We start from the raw sequence: 16,574 nt of genomic DNA on the forward strand, positions 1-16,574 counted from the left end.
GGGCCTGGAGGGCCGTCTGTCTGTCTGTCGTCTCTTTTGACTCTCTTGGTTGACTTTGGAAGGTGTTTTATCTATGAGCCCAGTTCCTTTAGCAGACGTCAGGGTACCGGCTTCTCTGCAGAGAGCTCGGGGCTTCGTGTCTGTGAAGCGTTGCTCAGTCTTCCCCAGGCTCCGTTCCTGGCGCGAAGCCGTGCCCAGTGCCCGTCGCACCCCGTCCCTCGCCTCCGCCCCCGCCCCGGCGTCCCTAGCTCAGGTCTCTGGCTCCTTGGTCAGTCCACCCTGGGTGTGCCCGTTTACCGGTGTTGCAGTGAAGCCGCGTCCTTCCTTTGCTTCCTCTCGCGCTTGTTTTCACTTGTCCTGCGTTTGGCTCGTTATCTGCGGTCTTGCGTCGCTCGGTTTCCCGTCACCCGCAGCGTAGCTGACGCGCAGCCACGCGCGCTCCTCGAGTGCGCGGTTCTGTGAGTTCCGGGGAGCGTGTGGGGCTCTGTGGCTCCTGCTCCCCGGGCCCCCTGCCCGCCACCCTGGGAGGCGCCCTCGGAGGGGTCGGCCGCCGGAATCGTGAGCGGCCGGGTTGTCTCCGGGTTGGAGTGCCCGTGAATGACATTTTTGGTTTAATTCGTTCTTTAGTTTCTTAGAACAGAAGCTTAGAAGATCAACGTGAGGCCGTGGTGTAAACAGTGCGTTTCCGAGGTGTAACTCGCACCTGGTAGAATCCACCCGTTCTGAGCGTGCAGTTCCCTGAAGTTTCCTCTTTTGCGAGCTGAGCAGCGGCGCCGCGCTCCGCATTCAGAGAATTTCCGTCTCCCTCAAAGCGGACCTCGTGCCCGTCCACGGCCCCTCCTTGACCCCTGTTTTCCCCTAACCCATGAGCATGCCCCTCTGGGTGGTTGGTGTCTTTGCCTTTTGGTCCCGTGGGGCTCTGGTGGGGGCACGGCCGCGTCTGATGCAGCCGTGTCCTCCGGCTGTACCGGTGAGCCCCGCAGGCGACACGCCCACTGGGAGCTCTATCCTCCCAGGAGGCACGTGCCTCCCAGGAGGCAGCTTCCCAGGGGCCACTGCTGCCCAGTGGGCGGCTGGTGTAGGGCCCCAGGGATGGGGGTTGGGGGTGGGCTCCTGTCTGGGGCGGCCCCCTCCCACCTCGTCTTGAGCCCGTGCCCAGCACCCGCTGACATGTCTCTGGTTACTTCCTCTCCCCGCTGGGATGGTGTGGACCCCATATTCTTTGTGTCCTCCTGTTCTCTGCTCCCCAGGGCTCAGTGCTGTGGGTGACACTCTCTCTTCCTGTTTGCAGACTACGTCTATTTCGAGAACTCTTCCAGCAACCCGTACCTGATCCGCAGAATCGAGGAACTCAACAAGGTAGCGTGAGCACGCGTGTGTGTGCGTGTGTGTGCGTGTGTGTGCGTGCGTGCTGGGGGTCCTGCTGGCGGGGGGCTCTGGGGCTGGCCACAGACCCTCTGGTAGCTTTGTACCAAGGCTCACTTGCCTGGAACCGGTTCCTATCCTTGGAGAGTCGGGCGGTGGCGCCCCCGTGGCCTTGTGACGGGTGTGCCTAGCAGGGGCTCAGACGGGACAGGAGCGTCCCAGCGGTGTCTGGGCTGGAGGTTCCGGAGGCCCCGCCGTAGAAGGAAGGAAGCTGCCTGGGCAGCCACGGTCCCCTGTGGCCCTGCCCATACGTTGCCTCCTTCCTGCTCACGTGCACCGTCCTCCCCTCGATCCACGTCCCTGGAGCCTCCGGCAGGCCCTCCCAGGCTGGGCGGGAGTGGGGTGAGGCCACGACTGGGGCCGGGTGCTGGGCCCACGCCTCCCGCGTGTCCACTGTGGTCACGGCGCAGGGGCATCGGGTCAGGGCACTCCCTGGCCCTGTGGGCCCTTCCCTCCCCTGGTTCCTGGGGGGCAGGGCTGCGGTGGTCGCTTACTGGCCCCGGAAGACCTTGCTGTGCTCTTCGAGGCCCTCCCTGAAGCTGCTTTCCTCAGGCTTGGTGGCAGTGTGGCTTGGGATGCTTGGCAGGAGGCGGGGAGGGGCGAGAAGGCCAGACTTAGGGGCACCTGTGCCCCCAAGAGCCTCCAGCAGTGGCAGCACCGCGGGAGCGGGGGGGGGGGGGGGGGGGGGGAGCCTGTGCCCTGAGGCCAGGTCCGCAGGTCTCAGGTCCGGGGCGGGCGACCAGGACCTGTTGAGGCCACTCTGCTGCCGGGCCCTGTGCCCCGCGGGCGCCTCGTTGGCAGGAACCTGCTCACAGCGGCCCCAGCGGCAGGGGCCCCAGGAGGAGGGGCGGGCGGCATCCTTAGCCGGTCACCCACCCACACGTGTCAGCTTGTGCTGACCTGGGTCACAAGGAAGCAACAGAGAGAGGTTGCTTAGGGGGCAGTCACGCGAAAGCGCGTGGCAGGGGGAGGCGGGGGTCCCCCCCCTGTCCCCAGGCTGCCAGCTGGAGTTGCCACTGACAGTGGGTTTTGCAGCCCGGGGCAGGTGACTGTAGATGGCTGTAGGTGGCCTCGCTGAGCGGGCTGGCGCAGTCCCTGCCCCTCGCTTGGGCTGCGACATGGAGAGCCCGCTGTGTGACCGGGAGGCACCGACAAGAGCAGGGGCGGTTGCCGATGTTTGTCAGCTCTGAGCCTGGTCGGACCCCTGGGTTTGTGTGCCTGTGGACCCCCTTACAGGTCAGGTCCGGGTGGGGGCAGAGAGACCTTCCTGGGGTCACATGTGAAAGGACAGGGGCCCCGATGGGGTGGGAGAACAGGTCAGGTCAAGGTGGGGGGGTGGCGAAGAGACTTGCCTGGGGTCACATGTAAAAGGGGTGGCCTGCAGGCTCGGATGCTGGCGGCCACATCTTCAGCCCCTATCAGCCTCCCCCTGCCGCCCCACGGAACGTGGGACTCAGGCCTGACTGAAGTGGATTCTGGAGCCACTCAGAGTGGGGCCAGGCGAGTGGGTCCCAGCAGGGGCTGCAAGGGGGTCGGTTTGCAGGCCCTCCCTGGTGGTCCCACCCTGGCCACTGCCCCCCCACCCCGAGCCCTGGACCCCAGAGCAGTGTCCCCCATGCGTCCCTGGTGTGTGCCCCACATTGTCTGTTGGGCGTGGTCACGGGGGAACGGCCCAGGGGAGTCAGGTGTTCAAGGAAGGCCTTGAACTTTAGTAAAAGCCCTGTCTGTACTGGGGGGGGGGGGGGGGTAACATCCCTGTCCACAGAAAGGTGGAAGGCAAAACCTGGAGCTGTTGGCAATAAAGCCAGAGCCCAGGGTTAGGTGATGAGTTGAGGGTGAGCCCAGGCCCTGCCTGAGAGGTGGGACAGCGGGTTGGGGCCCAGGCAGCACTGGCACCTGCAGACAAGAGTGGGTGAATCAGCAGGAGGGGGGGGGGCCAGGGGCAGCGCACTGCCCCCCCCCCACTTCTCTGTAAGTTGGAAACGATTCTAAAATGAGTTTTCTTTTAAAACCTGTCAAAAAAGCCACAGCAGTGGTCATACTGGTTCAGGGGTCTGCTCTTTGGGGACCTCTTCTTGGATATTACACCTCCTCCTATGAAGCCTAGCCTAGTGTTGTGCGGTGGCGGGTGACAAAGGTCCCCACCCCTCCCAGGACTCTGGGCTTTTGTAAACCTTCAAAGCAATTGTCACATTTTCTTCTCAGAACCGTGCCTGAGTCTCTCTTGCGCTGGCTTTGTCTCCACGGGAAGTTAGGTCCCGAAGGGGCTGGAGGGGCTGAAGGAAACCGTGGGCTTGAAAGAAAAGGGGCGGGGCCTGGCGTCTGGGGTGTGGGAACCGGGGAGGGGTGGGGGGGGTCCTGGGGTCCTGGCGGGGAGGCCGTCCTGGAATTAGAAGCCAAATTTTGGAAGTTTGGCGTCTGGCTTTGTGGGGGTGTGTGGAAATGTCGGGCCAGCACAGCACAGAAGGTGGACGAAGAGGGGTCACGGACCCCAAGGGGGAGGGCCTGGGACCCACGCGGAGAGCCCCTGCCCCCCCAGCTGCCAGCCATCCTCCTGGGCGTGTGGGGGAGAGGTGTGCACGTGCTGGGTCTCCAGGGTCGGGCCTGGACCCGGCCACCAGGGCCACCACGAGTGGGGGCCGAGGGCTGCGCCCCACAGACCCTGCCAGGTGAGCTCCGTGGTGGACCTGGGCCCTGAAGACAGCGGGCCGCCCTCCGGCCCCACGGATGAGGGGGCGCCGCTCCCGAGTGGCTGTCCGGTGGCTGTCGTGTCAGACTTCGCCCTTGACGCTGCCGCGGCCCTGACGACGGTCCTGGGGGGCGGTCCCCGTGAGGCGTCTCCTCACCTGGAGCCCAGCAGGCCATCCTGGGAACCATTTCTAGGAGACACTGTTCCACGTGGGCCCCGTGGCATAGGCGGCTTTAAGCGTCTCCCAGCACTGAAGCCGTTTACGAGGGCGTGACTGCCGTGGGGCACGCGGCGCGCTCTGGACACCAGGGCGTCCGCGGGCTTCAGGGAGCGTTCGCCGCAGCTACCCTGCTTTCCTGGAAGGTGGTCGGTTCTCCTAGGCAGAGGGTGGTCTCCTAGCCTCGGGGAGTGCCCGGGGCTCAGTGTGTGACACATCACCAGACTTCCTAAGAGGCTGTTGGCTCCGTGGAATGAGCCGGACGGTCCACACTCGACCTAGAGACGACTTCGTTTCAGGATGTAAATGCTAGAACGCTGCACCCTGGGAAGGTTGGAGTGGTGGTCATGAGCCTGGTGTCATTGAAGGTTCTGGAAGCTCCCGTTAGTTGAGGAAGGGTCTGTTCCTAACCCTAACCCAGCAGACTCCCTCAGCGTCTTGTTCTCTTCCCGTGTTGGCCAAAGTCTTTGAAAGCCCTTGAAGGCGTCTCTGAGCCCTGGGATGGCAGCATCGTCCCCAGGGCACGCATCAGCTGCTCCCAGCCCCTTGGGGGCTGCTCCCTGGCACCGGGGTCAGTGGTCAGCTGGCCTTGGTCACACCCAGAGGGGTGCTGGAAAGGCAGGGTGTTCCAGGAGCCGAGGCACAGCCGCCTTTGGCCGAATGTCCACCAGTTGCTGGCCCTGAGCAAGCAAGGCCTGGGGGAGGGACACGGAGACCAGCAGAAGTGAGCCCCGGCTGGTGGGCTGGGGTCCACCTGTGTCCTGGAGACAGCACAGTGGGGAGAGAGGGAAGACAGACCTGGAGGGGAGGGGCACAGGGAGGGGATTGGCAGGGGAGACGGGTCTGGAGGGGAGGGACACAGGATGGGCTTAGGTCTGTGCAACCCGTCCCCGGCCGGCTGGAGGCGTCACTGCCCCGTATCTTCCCGGGCACGGCCCCTCCTGTGATGGGCCTGTTCCTGGTCACACTCAGGGTCCCATGTGAGAGTCGGCCCTGCTGGGGGCTGTCAGTTGGTGGGGGGTGGGGGGTGGGGGGTAGTCCTCAGACCCTGCCTTGCTGTTCCAGACCGCCAACGGGAACGTGGAGGCCAAGGTGGTGTGCTTCTACCGGAGGCGGGACATCTCCAGCACCCTCATCGCCCTGGCCGACAAGCACGCCAGTGAGTCTGGGCCTTTCCTGCAGGGCGCGGGGCCCACCTTCCCCGCCCCCTCCCCCTGGGCCCAGCCCCCACCTTCCCCTCCTGCTTCCCCCTGGGCTGGCCCCCACCTCCCCCGCCCCTCCCTGGGTCGGCTCGTGGGGTCCTGGGCTGGTGAGGCCACCTGTCCTGTAGCTGTAACCTGGGCTCTGGGCGCATGGGGTCTCTGTGCTCGTCCTCCCGGGGTCCCCTTCTCTGAAAGGTGGGCCTGCTGTGTGCTTGCTGCAGGACTTTTCCTGATATGATCGAGCCGTCCTGGGTTGTTTCAGGGAGGCCAGGTGGGAGGGGGCTGCAGGGGGCGGGGGCGAGGACTCTGCTGGTCCCGCTACACCTCACTCCTTTCCACTTGGCCAGGAGGTTTATACTGGTGTCTGGAAAGTGCTTTTAGAACCAGAGTCTCTCTATTTGTAGTTCAAGCCTGAGTCTTGGAGTCACTGATGTTGGGGGGGCTCCCAGCAGCCTGGCAGGAGCCCTGAGGTCTCCCTCCCCATCGGTGGCCAAGGCTCCTGATTGAAAAGAGGCATCCACTGGGGCCCGGCCTGCGTCTGCTCCCACGTACGTGGGGGTGTGGCTGCCCGTGTGCACCTCCAGCCCCGGGTCCCGCACGGCCCCTCCCACCAGGCAGCGAGGGGAGGGGTCCCAGACTCTCCCTCCTGGGATGGGGGGGCACACCAGTGGTTGTGACTGTGACTGACCCTGGCTCCCAGGTGCTTGCCTACAGGGCCGTCCAGCCAGGGGACAGGAACCGTTCTTAGGGAGTTTACCGGGTATCGTTCCTGCATGGGTGAAGGCCTCCCCTGTGCCCCCCCGATCGACCCTGGTTCCTCTGGGTGGAGGTCCAGACACGGGGGAGTCACGACTTCCTGGTCAGGCTCCAGGTCAGGGCAGCAGTCAGGCCAGGGACCCCCTCTGCCTGTGTCCCCAGCACGGTGCTGTGAGAGGCAGGATGCCCAGGCCAGGTTGGGCTCCTCCGTGGGTCCTGGAGGGGTCAGAGGGTGCTCCAGGACTGGGTCTCCCGAGGCTTCAGGGGTGAGGAGAGAAGCAGTGAGGTCTGGAATGGGGGGCCACACCCTCACCAGGATCAGTGCAGCCCGTTCTGTGCTGGCCTCGCCTTGCCTGGCCTCCCAGGAGATGTCCACCGAGGGGACGTCTGTGGTCATGGGGAGGCCGCGGGTCCAGGCTTCGGTGCGTGTCCTATAACCGGTGGCCTTCTTGTGACACAGGTGGCTCTGTGTCTAATTGTGGACGATGAAGCGCCCCCGGGAAGCATACATTCTCGATCTTCAGCCCCAAAGCCTGCACCCGCCACCCCTGCCCTCCTGGCTGTGGGTGTCGGGGCAGAGAGCCGGGGGTCTCGGGCCCACAGTCCGGAGGACGGGTCTGTTCGGTTGCTGGCCCTACAGGCATCAGCAATGGTGGTCTCTGTTCCATGCCGCAGGGTGGGAGGGACTTTGAGGGGTGGGCTGGCCAGACCCCGGTGTCTGTGGCCCAGGTTGGGTGGAGTCACTGTTGACTTGTGTGTTGATGCTGGAGGATCTCTTCACCCGTGTCCGCTGCCTCGCCCAGAGCGACCGCAGTCCTCACCCCCTCAGTACGTGGTGGCCCACTGTGGCCTCAGGGCCGGGCTTTCCTGCTGCCAGGCCCCCCAGAGGTCAGCTGGTGGCCAAGAGGGCTCTAGGAAGGACCTGGGGGGCACCGTTGCCAGGACGACGGGAGGGCAGTGGCCTCCGAGGCTCCCCAGAGCGCTGTCCCAGGGTGCATGTCATGTGTGACGGGGCCCAGTGAGGCCGGTGGCATGGCCTTGTCAGGGCAGGGCCCTGCTGGTACTTTCTGGGAAGCCCCGTGCTTTGTGCCAGCCGCTCTGTCTTGCAGTGGTGTTCCCGGGAACCGTGTTGCATGGGGCTGTCTCTGCTCGTGTGTCCCTCCGTGAGCTCGCTGTGGCCAGGGTGAGGCTGATCCACCCTTCTGCCCAGGCCCCAGCCCAGCATCGAGGGGAGGGTGTGAGGATACTCTGGGGTTTCCCGGGGACCCTTCTGGTGAAAGGGAGACACCCAAGGGGCCCGCTGCTTGGTCAGGCAGGCCCCTGGCCCACATGGCCAGTCAGCTGCTGGGGTCTCTTCTGGGTCTGGGGGCCTGAGACAGAAGCCCTGCCCACCACTGCCAGGGCGTCCAGCCCCCAGCATGGGCCAGGTGTCCCAGGCCACGTGGGCGTCCCCGCAGCAGTGAAGCCCTTCCTTAGGTCTCCCAGCCACCTTTTGTTCAGCCCTTGCCCCTTGTGGGGAACCGCAACAACCTCCTCAGCCCATAGCGGACGTGGCCGCGGCCCCTTGCCCTGAGACTTGCGCGTGCACACACGCTCACACACACGCACACGCCCGCACGCACAGGGCTGTCCTGAGACAGCACCCTGTTGCCCTGGGAGAACGGCAGGCACGGGTGATAGAGTAGGCTGCAGGGGCTCACGGGGTGTGAGTCAGCCCCAGGGGTGCGGTGGGAGTGCAGGGCCTGCCTGTGCCTGGGAGGGCCGGCCCCCGACGCGGCCCGGGACCAGGACACACTGGATCCCAGAGCAGGGTTTTCTGCACCACAGGCTGCCTTCCCCCACCTTGACCCCCTGGGTTCCTCGAGACCGAGTGCCCCAGTGCCACCCACACCCAGGGGTCCACCAGGCGCGAAGGAAGGCTTGGAGCACAGGGGCTGTGGGAAGCTCGCTCTCTCCCCGTCTCCTCAGGTGCTGATGTGGCCCAAGCCGTGGCCACTCCTGGGGCCCCTCCTTGCCACTGCTGATGGTGGCCACGATGGGTGGGGGTCTCCCAGCCACTGTGGGGAGGGTCCCAGGATGATGGTCTCTGGCCCCGTTCCTAGCCATGCTGCCTGGGCCCACAGTGCCATCACAGGACTGCCGTGAGCATAAGGTGGGCTGGTTGGCGGGTGTCTGGACAATGGCAATGTCCCCGGCTGGGGGTGCATTGTGCCTGTGGGTCTGCGGGAGTGGGCGGGGCAGGCAGGGGAAGACGAAGCCAGTAGTGGGCACTCGGACTCTGGTGGCCCACATGCCTGGAGCAAACACAGGACCACCTCCCCTGGTGTCCCTAGCCCGGGCTTCTGTCTGAGCCGGGCGGGGGGGCTGGGGCGGGGAGGGGGGAGGCTGGGGACTCCCTGCAGTCACCACAGGGGGGCAGCAGAGGGCTGTGGTGGGTGGGGGGCGGGGGCGGAGGGAGGGCCCAGGATGGAGAATGGGGTTCCCAGATGTTGCCCGAGTGCAGCAGCCCCTGTGGGGTGGCCAACCTCTGCGTGTCCCTGCCCCGGCCCCCTCGTCCCCCGCACCGCCCCAGACTTCCACCGTGTCTCCAAGGTCCCCTGACCCCTGGTACCGTGTGCTTCCTGTGGGCACCAATGTGCCAGCTCCGGAGGGGTGGCTGCGGGCGCCTGGGTCAGCACTCTGGGAACAGCAGGTGCACTGCCGACCTGACCTGGGGCTGCCCCGGGCCATGGGTGGCCGGGTGGGCCAGCAGTGCTCCGTTGCTAACTTGCCGTCTGGGTACCGTCTGTCTGTCTGTCTGTCTGTCTGTCTGTCTGTCTGTCTGTCTGTCTGCCACGTAGCTCTGTCAGTCTGCTATAGAACCGGACCGGGGGCCGACAGCGGCGAGGAAGGTGAGAGCTGCCTGTGCGGGAGGGTCCTCACGAGCCGGCTGGGCGGGTGCCGGGCTGGGGGCCCTGGGGCGGCGAGCTCACGGGAAACCCTCGCCCCTCAGGGGAGACGGAGGAGGAGGTGGAGAACCCCGAAACGGCGGACCTGCCTGAGAAGCTCAAGCACCAGCTGCGGCACCGCGAGCTGTTCCTCTCGCGGCAGCTGGAGTCGCTGCCGGCCACTCACATCAGGTACCTAGCGGCCCGGCGGGTGCCCGGGGTCCACCCTGCCCCTCTGACGCCTGCCCTTCTCTTGCAGAGGGAAATGCAGTGTCACCCTGCTCAACGAGACGGAGTCGCTCAAGTCCTACCTGGAGCGGGAGGTGAGGCTGGCCGCCCCCGCCCCCTGCCAGCCCGCAGCCACCCCGCGGGGGCTCAGCCAGGGGTGTGTGCCCCTGCAGGCCACCCGCTCACACCGTCCCTGGGCCGAGCCGGAGCCAAGGCGGCCAGGCCACGGAAGGGTTCCTGAGTCTGTAATATCAGCATCGTCAGTGTTGCCAGCAGTTGGGGCCATGGGACCGCCTCCTGGTCCCACAGACATGCATGGGGACCTCATGCGCTCGTGGGATGGTCCCCACTGATGCCACCCCCAAGTGGTGACAGGTGAAAATGTTCCCAGACAACGGGTTTGTCCCTGGGGAGCTGCATGGCCTGGGCAGAGCCGGCACTGAGGACGTGGAGAAGGGGTCTGGAGGGGCTGGGACGCCTTGAGAAGGACAGGTTGGGGCAGGTGGCCGTGCAAGGAGATCCTGGGGCAGGTGAGGGGGCTGGCCCGAGGCGACCCGCTCGTTCTCAGCCCTGGTCCCTTCCCTCCATGCAGAGCCCGGCTCGTTGGGGAGCTCAGGTCTGCGGCGGCTGGGGGACAGGGTGCAGACGCGAGGACGGTGGTGCGGCCGCTCTCAGGCTCCTCGCCGGGAGTCAGGGAAGCCACGGCGGGGAACAAGGCCCCAGGTCAATCCTGCCGAGCGGGCAGGGAGCCACCAGCCCAGGGGGACAAGCCCCAGGTCGGTCCTGCTGAGTGAGCCAGGAGCCGGTGGCGGGTGAGAGCTGTCCGGAGGGAGCTGTGGTGTCAGAGTCTCACAGGATGATCTGCTGTGGGCTGTGGCCCGCGTGTGTCCCCGGGGCGGGGGCCGGGCCCTTTGCTGGTGTCCCCTCGCCTGCTTGGGGAGCACGTTGCCCTCAAAAGCGTGAGGACTGGCTGCTGAGCCGTGGCAGAAACGAGCTCTGTCTGCACACGGCCCCTCAGGCGTCAGGGAAGTAGAGCAGGCAGGGTGGCTACAGGGGGCCCAACAGAGTTGGAGGCCTAGGGCAGCAGAGGGTCACCGGAACACCGCAGGGTGAGCCCCGAGGGTGGGCCGGTCAGGCCTCTGAACTCGCTGGAAATGAGCAAAGCGGCTCGGCGCGGTTCCTGAGAAGCACGGCCCTAGGCACGGAGTCCAGAACCTTCTGTGGCCCCGTGGTGCATCCGCGGTGACGGCTGCACGTGAACTGGGCTGGACGCTCCCTGGCCACGGCCTGCCAGCCTGTGCGGCGTGGGGTTTTGTGTGTCCTGCTTCCTCACGGCCCCGCGGCGGCGGCCTCCAGGTGAGGCCTCTCTGGCGCCCTGCTGACGCGGTCTTGTGTGCTGTTTTTCAGGATTTCTTCTTCTATTCTCTAGTCTACGACCCCCAGCAGAAGACCCTGCTGGCAGATAAGGGAGAGATCCGTGTGGGGAACCGGTACCAGGCGGACATCACTGACCTGCTGAAGGAAGGTAGGGCTCTGGGCCGCCAGCAGGGCGTCCGCGCACCAGCTGCGTTTCCTTTGCGCGGCTCTTGGAGCTTTTTTTCCAAAAAACTTGGTTGGATGAATTGGCTCACCTTGCCTCTGCCGGTGGGCAGTGCCTTCCGGGACTCCGTGCGCCCCGCAGCGACCAGAGGGGCTGTGCGTCCTGTCTCGGCAGGAGGTCTGGCTAGCGGCTGAGAAGCAGCTGTGGGCGGCTAGGGTGCTGGTGGCCGGGGCTCACGGGCATGGAGCCCACGCAGCCCTGCGTACTCTGCGCCCCTTGAGTCTAATGGGCCGCCCGTGGCCGCCATCCACTGGGGAACCACCCCGTCGGCCTCCCCGGCCCCACTCCTGCTTGCGGGTGCCCCTACTGGACTGACAGCTAACCCCAGGGCCCGTAGGCTGTGATGATCTCCTTGGGGGTTTTCCTCACTTGAGCTCCTCCTGTGGGGCCAGCCCGGCCTCGGTCCTGTGTCCCCCCCCCCCCCCCCCCCCCGCCGACTCGAGGCGCGGTCTTGGGTCTCCCGGCCCTCAGTGAGCTCCTCGGGACCGGTGTGTGCTCTGTATGCAGCGAGCTGTGTGTTGGGCCAGCGGGTCTGGGGTCCTCGGGCCCCTTTCTCTCCTCCTTCCCTCTCTGCTGCTCTCTCAGGACCTCTCTCTGCGGACGTAACGGGCTATTTCTCTGAGGCTGATTTAGTTTTTTAAAAACGTCTGGTCTCGCCTCGCGTGTGTTCTTTTCTTTTATGCGCATACGCGCCCCGCCCCCCACGTACATGCCCATGTGATGTACGACACACACGCACACGCATGCTCACACGCATGTGCTCACAGACACGTGTGGACGCGTGCACACACATCCGTGCATACACACTCACATACACACGCTCGCACGCTGGCTTCCCCTTGGCTGGTGGTGCGTCCGGGAGGACCCTGCCGGTCGGAGGTGAGGCGGCGTGTGGCGGGGGACCTACGCCGGGAAGCGCACGGGTGCCCTCCGCCCTGTGTCCCGCTCTCTGGTCCTTGGCCGCTTCTGGGGGCTGCCCGGAGCCGCACGCTCCCCACCTCCTGCCCACCCACACTGTCCCGCTGCTTGCCACGTGACGGTGTCCCCGTGGCAGCCCCTGTCCGCTAGCCTGACCGCGGCTGTTGCCGGGTCCCGCCTCCCCGGCCCAGCTGAGGGCACCGTGTCTGGTGGTAACTGGAGAAGGACCCCGAGCGGGCGGCTCGAATGTCAGCCAGCCTCAGTTTCCTGGGCCGTGACCCGGGTGCCGGGCAGGAGACGACCTCGGCCCCGGACCCGCAGGCCCGAGAAGGCCGTGAGGGCTGCCCTGGGGGGTGCCGGGCCTGGGTCGAGCGGCACGGGGCCCCCACCCCCCAGCTCCTGGGTGCTGCGGCGAGGCGGGCACAGAGTGAATGAAGGCACACGCTCTCCCCTAGCACGTTAAAAGTCTAACGCGGGTGCGCGGTGGCACCCAGCAGGTGCTGGTTGCAGGTCGTGGCCCTCAAACCATGGAGGCCAGGAAGCGTTGGACCCCAGATATTGGGGAGGGGGGGTGTCTCAAGGGGAGTCCCCCTAGGAAGGGCACTGCCTACAACGTCAGGAACATCCCACCCGTGCTCCGCCTGTGCCTCACAGCAGCCCGCGGGCCCCAGCCACCTGTTCACCCAGGCTCCCCGGTGGGCTCCCTGGGCACCGACTTCGTGAGATGTGCCCGCGAGGGCTCCTGCGCGTGGTAGGGAGCCCGTTGCCGCCACAGTCAAGGGGAGCGAGTGCGTCTCCTGCACGCGTGCAGCCTGAGGGCCTGAGCTGGTTGCGGACGTGGCCTCGGCCAGGGAGCCGGACGGGAATGGCCGTCAGGTGTTCACCCACAAGGGCTGGCCTCGTTGGGACGCCAGCTGTTCCCGGGCGTCTCCCGCAGCCTCCGCTCTGTTCTCCGTGAGTGAGTGTACTTCCCGCGAAGCGGCTGTGCCTGCTGGGTTCGGGAGCTCTGCCCTCGTGTCTACACAGGACGCGGCCCCCCAGAGACGCCCCCACCCTGGAGTCTGCAGTGTTGGGAGCGGCCAGGGGGGCAGGGGGTCACATAGAAGGAGGATAAACTGAAATGCAGCCTTTTGGGTACTGTGAGGGGCCCTTGGGTGGCCGACGCCAGCACTGGACGAGGCCACGTCAGAGTCCCCCGACCTGGCCATTGAGTGGACCGTGTGGCCCCGTGGCGTCTCGGGATCAGGAGCTTGATTAGACCCAAAGCAAGCCTCCTCTGCCTTGTCCCCACACCTGGTTGCTTCGGGCCACAGGCGCTCCCCCGGCCCCCAGGCGCCTCCTCAGCCTCCTCCAGAGCCGGGCTGGGATGCGCTGTGTTTGCAGAGGTGAAAACCCATTGTGTGCTGAGCAGACCTGGAGGTTTGGGCCGACAGCAGTGTGAACGTGTGCTGCAGCCTTGCACCCCGGGCTCAATGAGCCCTCCCGAGTCCCAGCAGAGGCAAGGGTGTGTGTGGCCCTGTGGCCGGCAGGCTGATCCCCCAGGACCCTTGGCTCCAAAAGGCTGCAAGCCATGGGCTCTTCTTAGGGTCCTGCTGGCAGCCTATCACGCGTTTCTCGTAGGTGAGGAGGATGGCCGAGACCAGTCCCGACTGGAGACCAAGGTGTGGGAGGCCCACAACCCCCTCATAGACAAGCAGATCGACCAGTTCCTGGTGGTGGCCCGGTGAGTGGGCCTCAGGGGCAGTCGGGGTTCTGCCTGGACCCCAGGCACAGGGGCTGAACGGCTCCCCTGCCCCTGCTGCCTGGGCCCTTTGTGGAGACACCCCCTTCCCCAGTTCCAGACAGGTCCGGGCAGCCTTTCTCGTCCCTGCTGCTCTTAGGGGCTGCCTGGGCTTCTGCGGGGGCCCTGAGGGTCCTGGGGGCAGCTCTGGCTTTGAGGGGCTGGCCCCGTGCACCTGCCTGCTTACCTCGGGGCCTTGCAGGCCAGGCATGGACAGGGCTGGTCCCCAGGACTGAAGGACTGGATGGAGTTGCTAGGCCTGTGTCTGGATGGGCTGTGGGCTGTTGTCCTGGAGACGGGGGGGGGGGGAGGTAGCTGCGAAGGGAGGACATGGCCCTTAAGACCCGGGCCTTAGAGCCACAAGGGAGGCAGTGCTCCAAGAAGCAGCCTTTGCTCCAGCAGACCCCCTGGTGGAGCCCTGGGGCTGGGCCAGCGGGAGGGGAGGCCCTGTGAGGACACAGGTAGCCACACGCCCAGAAGGCTCCCATGTGTCTCCTCTGGACCCTGCGCCTTCACTGTGGAGGGAGGGCCCTGCAGTGAGCTGGGGAGGTGGAGCCCCAGGCAGTGGTGGCCAGCGGCAGGCTCTGTCCCTGGTACCTGGGGCCTCCTAGCCAGCCGTGTCCTCTTATCTTGGTGTGCTCCGCGTTTGGCCAGGGTGCCCTCTGTACGTCGGGCTCCCGTGGTCAGTGTCTCCCTGCCCCCACCCCCCCAGCTCTGTGGGCACCTTCGCAAGAGCTCTGGACTGCAGCAGCTCCGTCCGACAGCCCAGCCTGCACATGAGCGCCGCGGCCGCCTCCCGGGACATCACCTTGGTGAGGGGGCTGCATGCTGGGGCGTCTGCACAGGACCCCGTCCGGTTGTTGCCGGGGCCAGCTGTCTCCGGGCTCCCGGCAGGTGGCTCCATGAGGCTGGGGTCGTCCATCCATCCCGTGCCCTCCCGGAGAGCCCACCGGGCTAGGCGTGGGAGCGAGCCCCCCTCCATCTCTCCTGCGCCCCCGCTGCCTCCTGCGACTGTCCTCATCTCTTCCCGGGTGGGTGGGCTGGCCAGCCCTGCCTGGGGCGTCTGCGGGTCCTCGCAGCAGCTGGGACACGACCCGGGTGACCTCCGCGTGTCCTGCTACAGTTCCATGCCATGGACACGCTGCACAAGAGCGTGTACGACGTTGCCAAGGCCATCTCGGCGCTGGTGCCACAGGGCGGGCCCGTGCTCTGCAGGGACGAGATGGAAGAGTGGTCCGCCTCGGAGGCCAGCCTTTTCGAGGAGGCCCTGGAGAAGTACGGGAAGGACTTCACGGACATTCAGCAAGACTTTGTGAGTGCCACGTGGTGGGCTCGGGGCCCCACTCCCCAGGGCCACACCGTGTGTCAGCCCCACCGTGTGTTTGCGGCTCCCGGAAGGCGGGGCCAAGAGGTGCACCTGCTGCCAGGTCCAAGGTCAGCGGCGCTGGGCATCACGCTGGGCGTCACTCCGGGCTCCCGGCACTGACCTCTGTGCCCGTGTGAGTTGTCGGCTGCTGTTAACCAGCTGAGCTCGTCTTTAGGCGTCTTTGTATCGTGTCCCTGGAGAGTGTCCCTCCTGGGAATGACTGTCCGAGCAGGGCCCGTGCCCTCGGGGACCCCTCCCAGCCCTTATGACCTGTGAAAACACACACTCATCCAAAAGGAGATCAGCCTCCACCACAGCGAACCTAGTGGGTCGCCGGCAGGACCTCCAGGTGGGGCTGGGACACACAGGCAGGCCAGTATCTGATTTAGCGTCACAGGTGGGCTGGCTTCTGGGAAGCCTCCGGAGGGCAGAAGGGACCCGCCAAAGGTGGAGGGGCCCAGCGGAGGGGAGAGCCGCTGTCCTGACTCGCCCAGAGTCTGACAGGAGTAACTCAGAGTCCCAGATACAGGGAGCAAGGCCCTCTCAGGAAATAGCAGCCGCTAGAAGACGGGGCCACAGATAACGCCCAGCCAGGCTCCCGTGGCGGCCACAGGACGGGGGGGCCCCACTTAGAGACCACGCGGCCACCTCCGTGACAGGTTGAGCGGACGCAGCACAGACGGGTTTCGTAGCTAAATCCATGCCACGGACACGCTTCCTCTGCGTTCAGAGGACACTGTTTCCGTAGGCAGAGCAGGAAGGGCTGGCCCGACAGGAGCCCCTGGGCTTCAAAGCTGGTGCCGGAAGCAGTGGTGCGAACAGAACTCGGGAGTTGTGTTGCTGACGCTTCGGGAACTTGGAGTCCTTGGGAGGGGCACCGCTAGGCCGCGGGTGCAGGGGAAAGGGACTCCGAGGGCGGGGGGTGGGGGGGGGTGGGGGGTAGGGAGGGGCCCTGGCCGGGGAGGGGCCCTCTGCGGCCTCACGCCCCGCCCTCTTGTGCAGCTGCCATGGAAGTCGCTCACCAGCATCATCGAGTACTACTACATGTGGAAGACCACCGACAGATACGTGCAGCAGGTGGGTGCCCGTGGGGACGCTGGGGGCTGGGGACACGGGGCCAGTGGGCTGCCCTCCCCCACCTGCATCCCCTCACACGTGGCTCCTGTTTCCAGAAACGCTTGAAAGCAGCGGAGGCGGAGAGCAAGTTAAAGCAAGTGTATATTCCCAACTAGTGAGTGCGCCCTCCACCTGTCCACGTGTCCACGTGTCCTCACCACCCTTGGGGCTGCAGACTGGGCAGGCCCCTGTCATCCCTTCGGCCGCTGGGGCGGGTGTGGAGCGGCTCTCAGGAGGCACGGGCTCCAGGACTCGAGCCCACCCGGCCTGGGGCTCCACTTGGAGCTGAGCACAGCTCTGGTGGCCAAGAGACCGCCTGCCCTGGGCGTGGACGGGGGCTGCCAGTGCCT

The 16,574-nt window shown here is 66.1% G+C and overlaps 1 protein-coding gene across 7 annotated transcripts in view; it reads left to right on the top strand.

The window, feature by feature from the left end:
* MTA1 (metastasis associated 1) overlaps nucleotides 1–16,574 on the top strand; it is a 34,263-nt gene that overhangs the window by 11,320 nt on the left and 6,369 nt on the right. For 4 of the 7 annotated variants that reach the window (XM_047861134.1, XM_047861135.1, XM_047861136.1 and 1 more), the window contains exons 2-12: nucleotides 1,292–1,359; nucleotides 5,397–5,490; nucleotides 9,130–9,180; nucleotides 9,282–9,408; nucleotides 9,476–9,539; nucleotides 10,852–10,969; nucleotides 13,583–13,685; nucleotides 14,455–14,554; nucleotides 14,866–15,054; nucleotides 16,111–16,185; nucleotides 16,281–16,339. In XM_047861134.1, coding sequence (XP_047717090.1) covers nucleotides 1,292–1,359; nucleotides 5,397–5,490; nucleotides 9,130–9,180; nucleotides 9,282–9,408; nucleotides 9,476–9,539; nucleotides 10,852–10,969; nucleotides 13,583–13,685; nucleotides 14,455–14,554; nucleotides 14,866–15,054; nucleotides 16,111–16,185; nucleotides 16,281–16,339 — 1,048 coding nt within the window. The remainder of the gene's footprint in view (nucleotides 1–1,291; nucleotides 1,360–5,396; nucleotides 5,491–9,129; nucleotides 9,181–9,281; nucleotides 9,409–9,475; nucleotides 9,540–10,851; nucleotides 10,970–13,582; nucleotides 13,686–14,454; nucleotides 14,555–14,865; nucleotides 15,055–16,110; nucleotides 16,186–16,280; nucleotides 16,340–16,574) is intronic. The other 3 variants (XM_047861138.1, XM_047861139.1, XM_047861140.1) reach the window with 1 other exon arrangement.

The sequence above is a fragment of the Prionailurus viverrinus genome, chromosome B3, assembly GCF_022837055.1.
Source record: "Prionailurus viverrinus isolate Anna chromosome B3, UM_Priviv_1.0, whole genome shotgun sequence".
Classification (NCBI taxonomy): domain Eukaryota; kingdom Metazoa; phylum Chordata; class Mammalia; order Carnivora; family Felidae; genus Prionailurus; species Prionailurus viverrinus.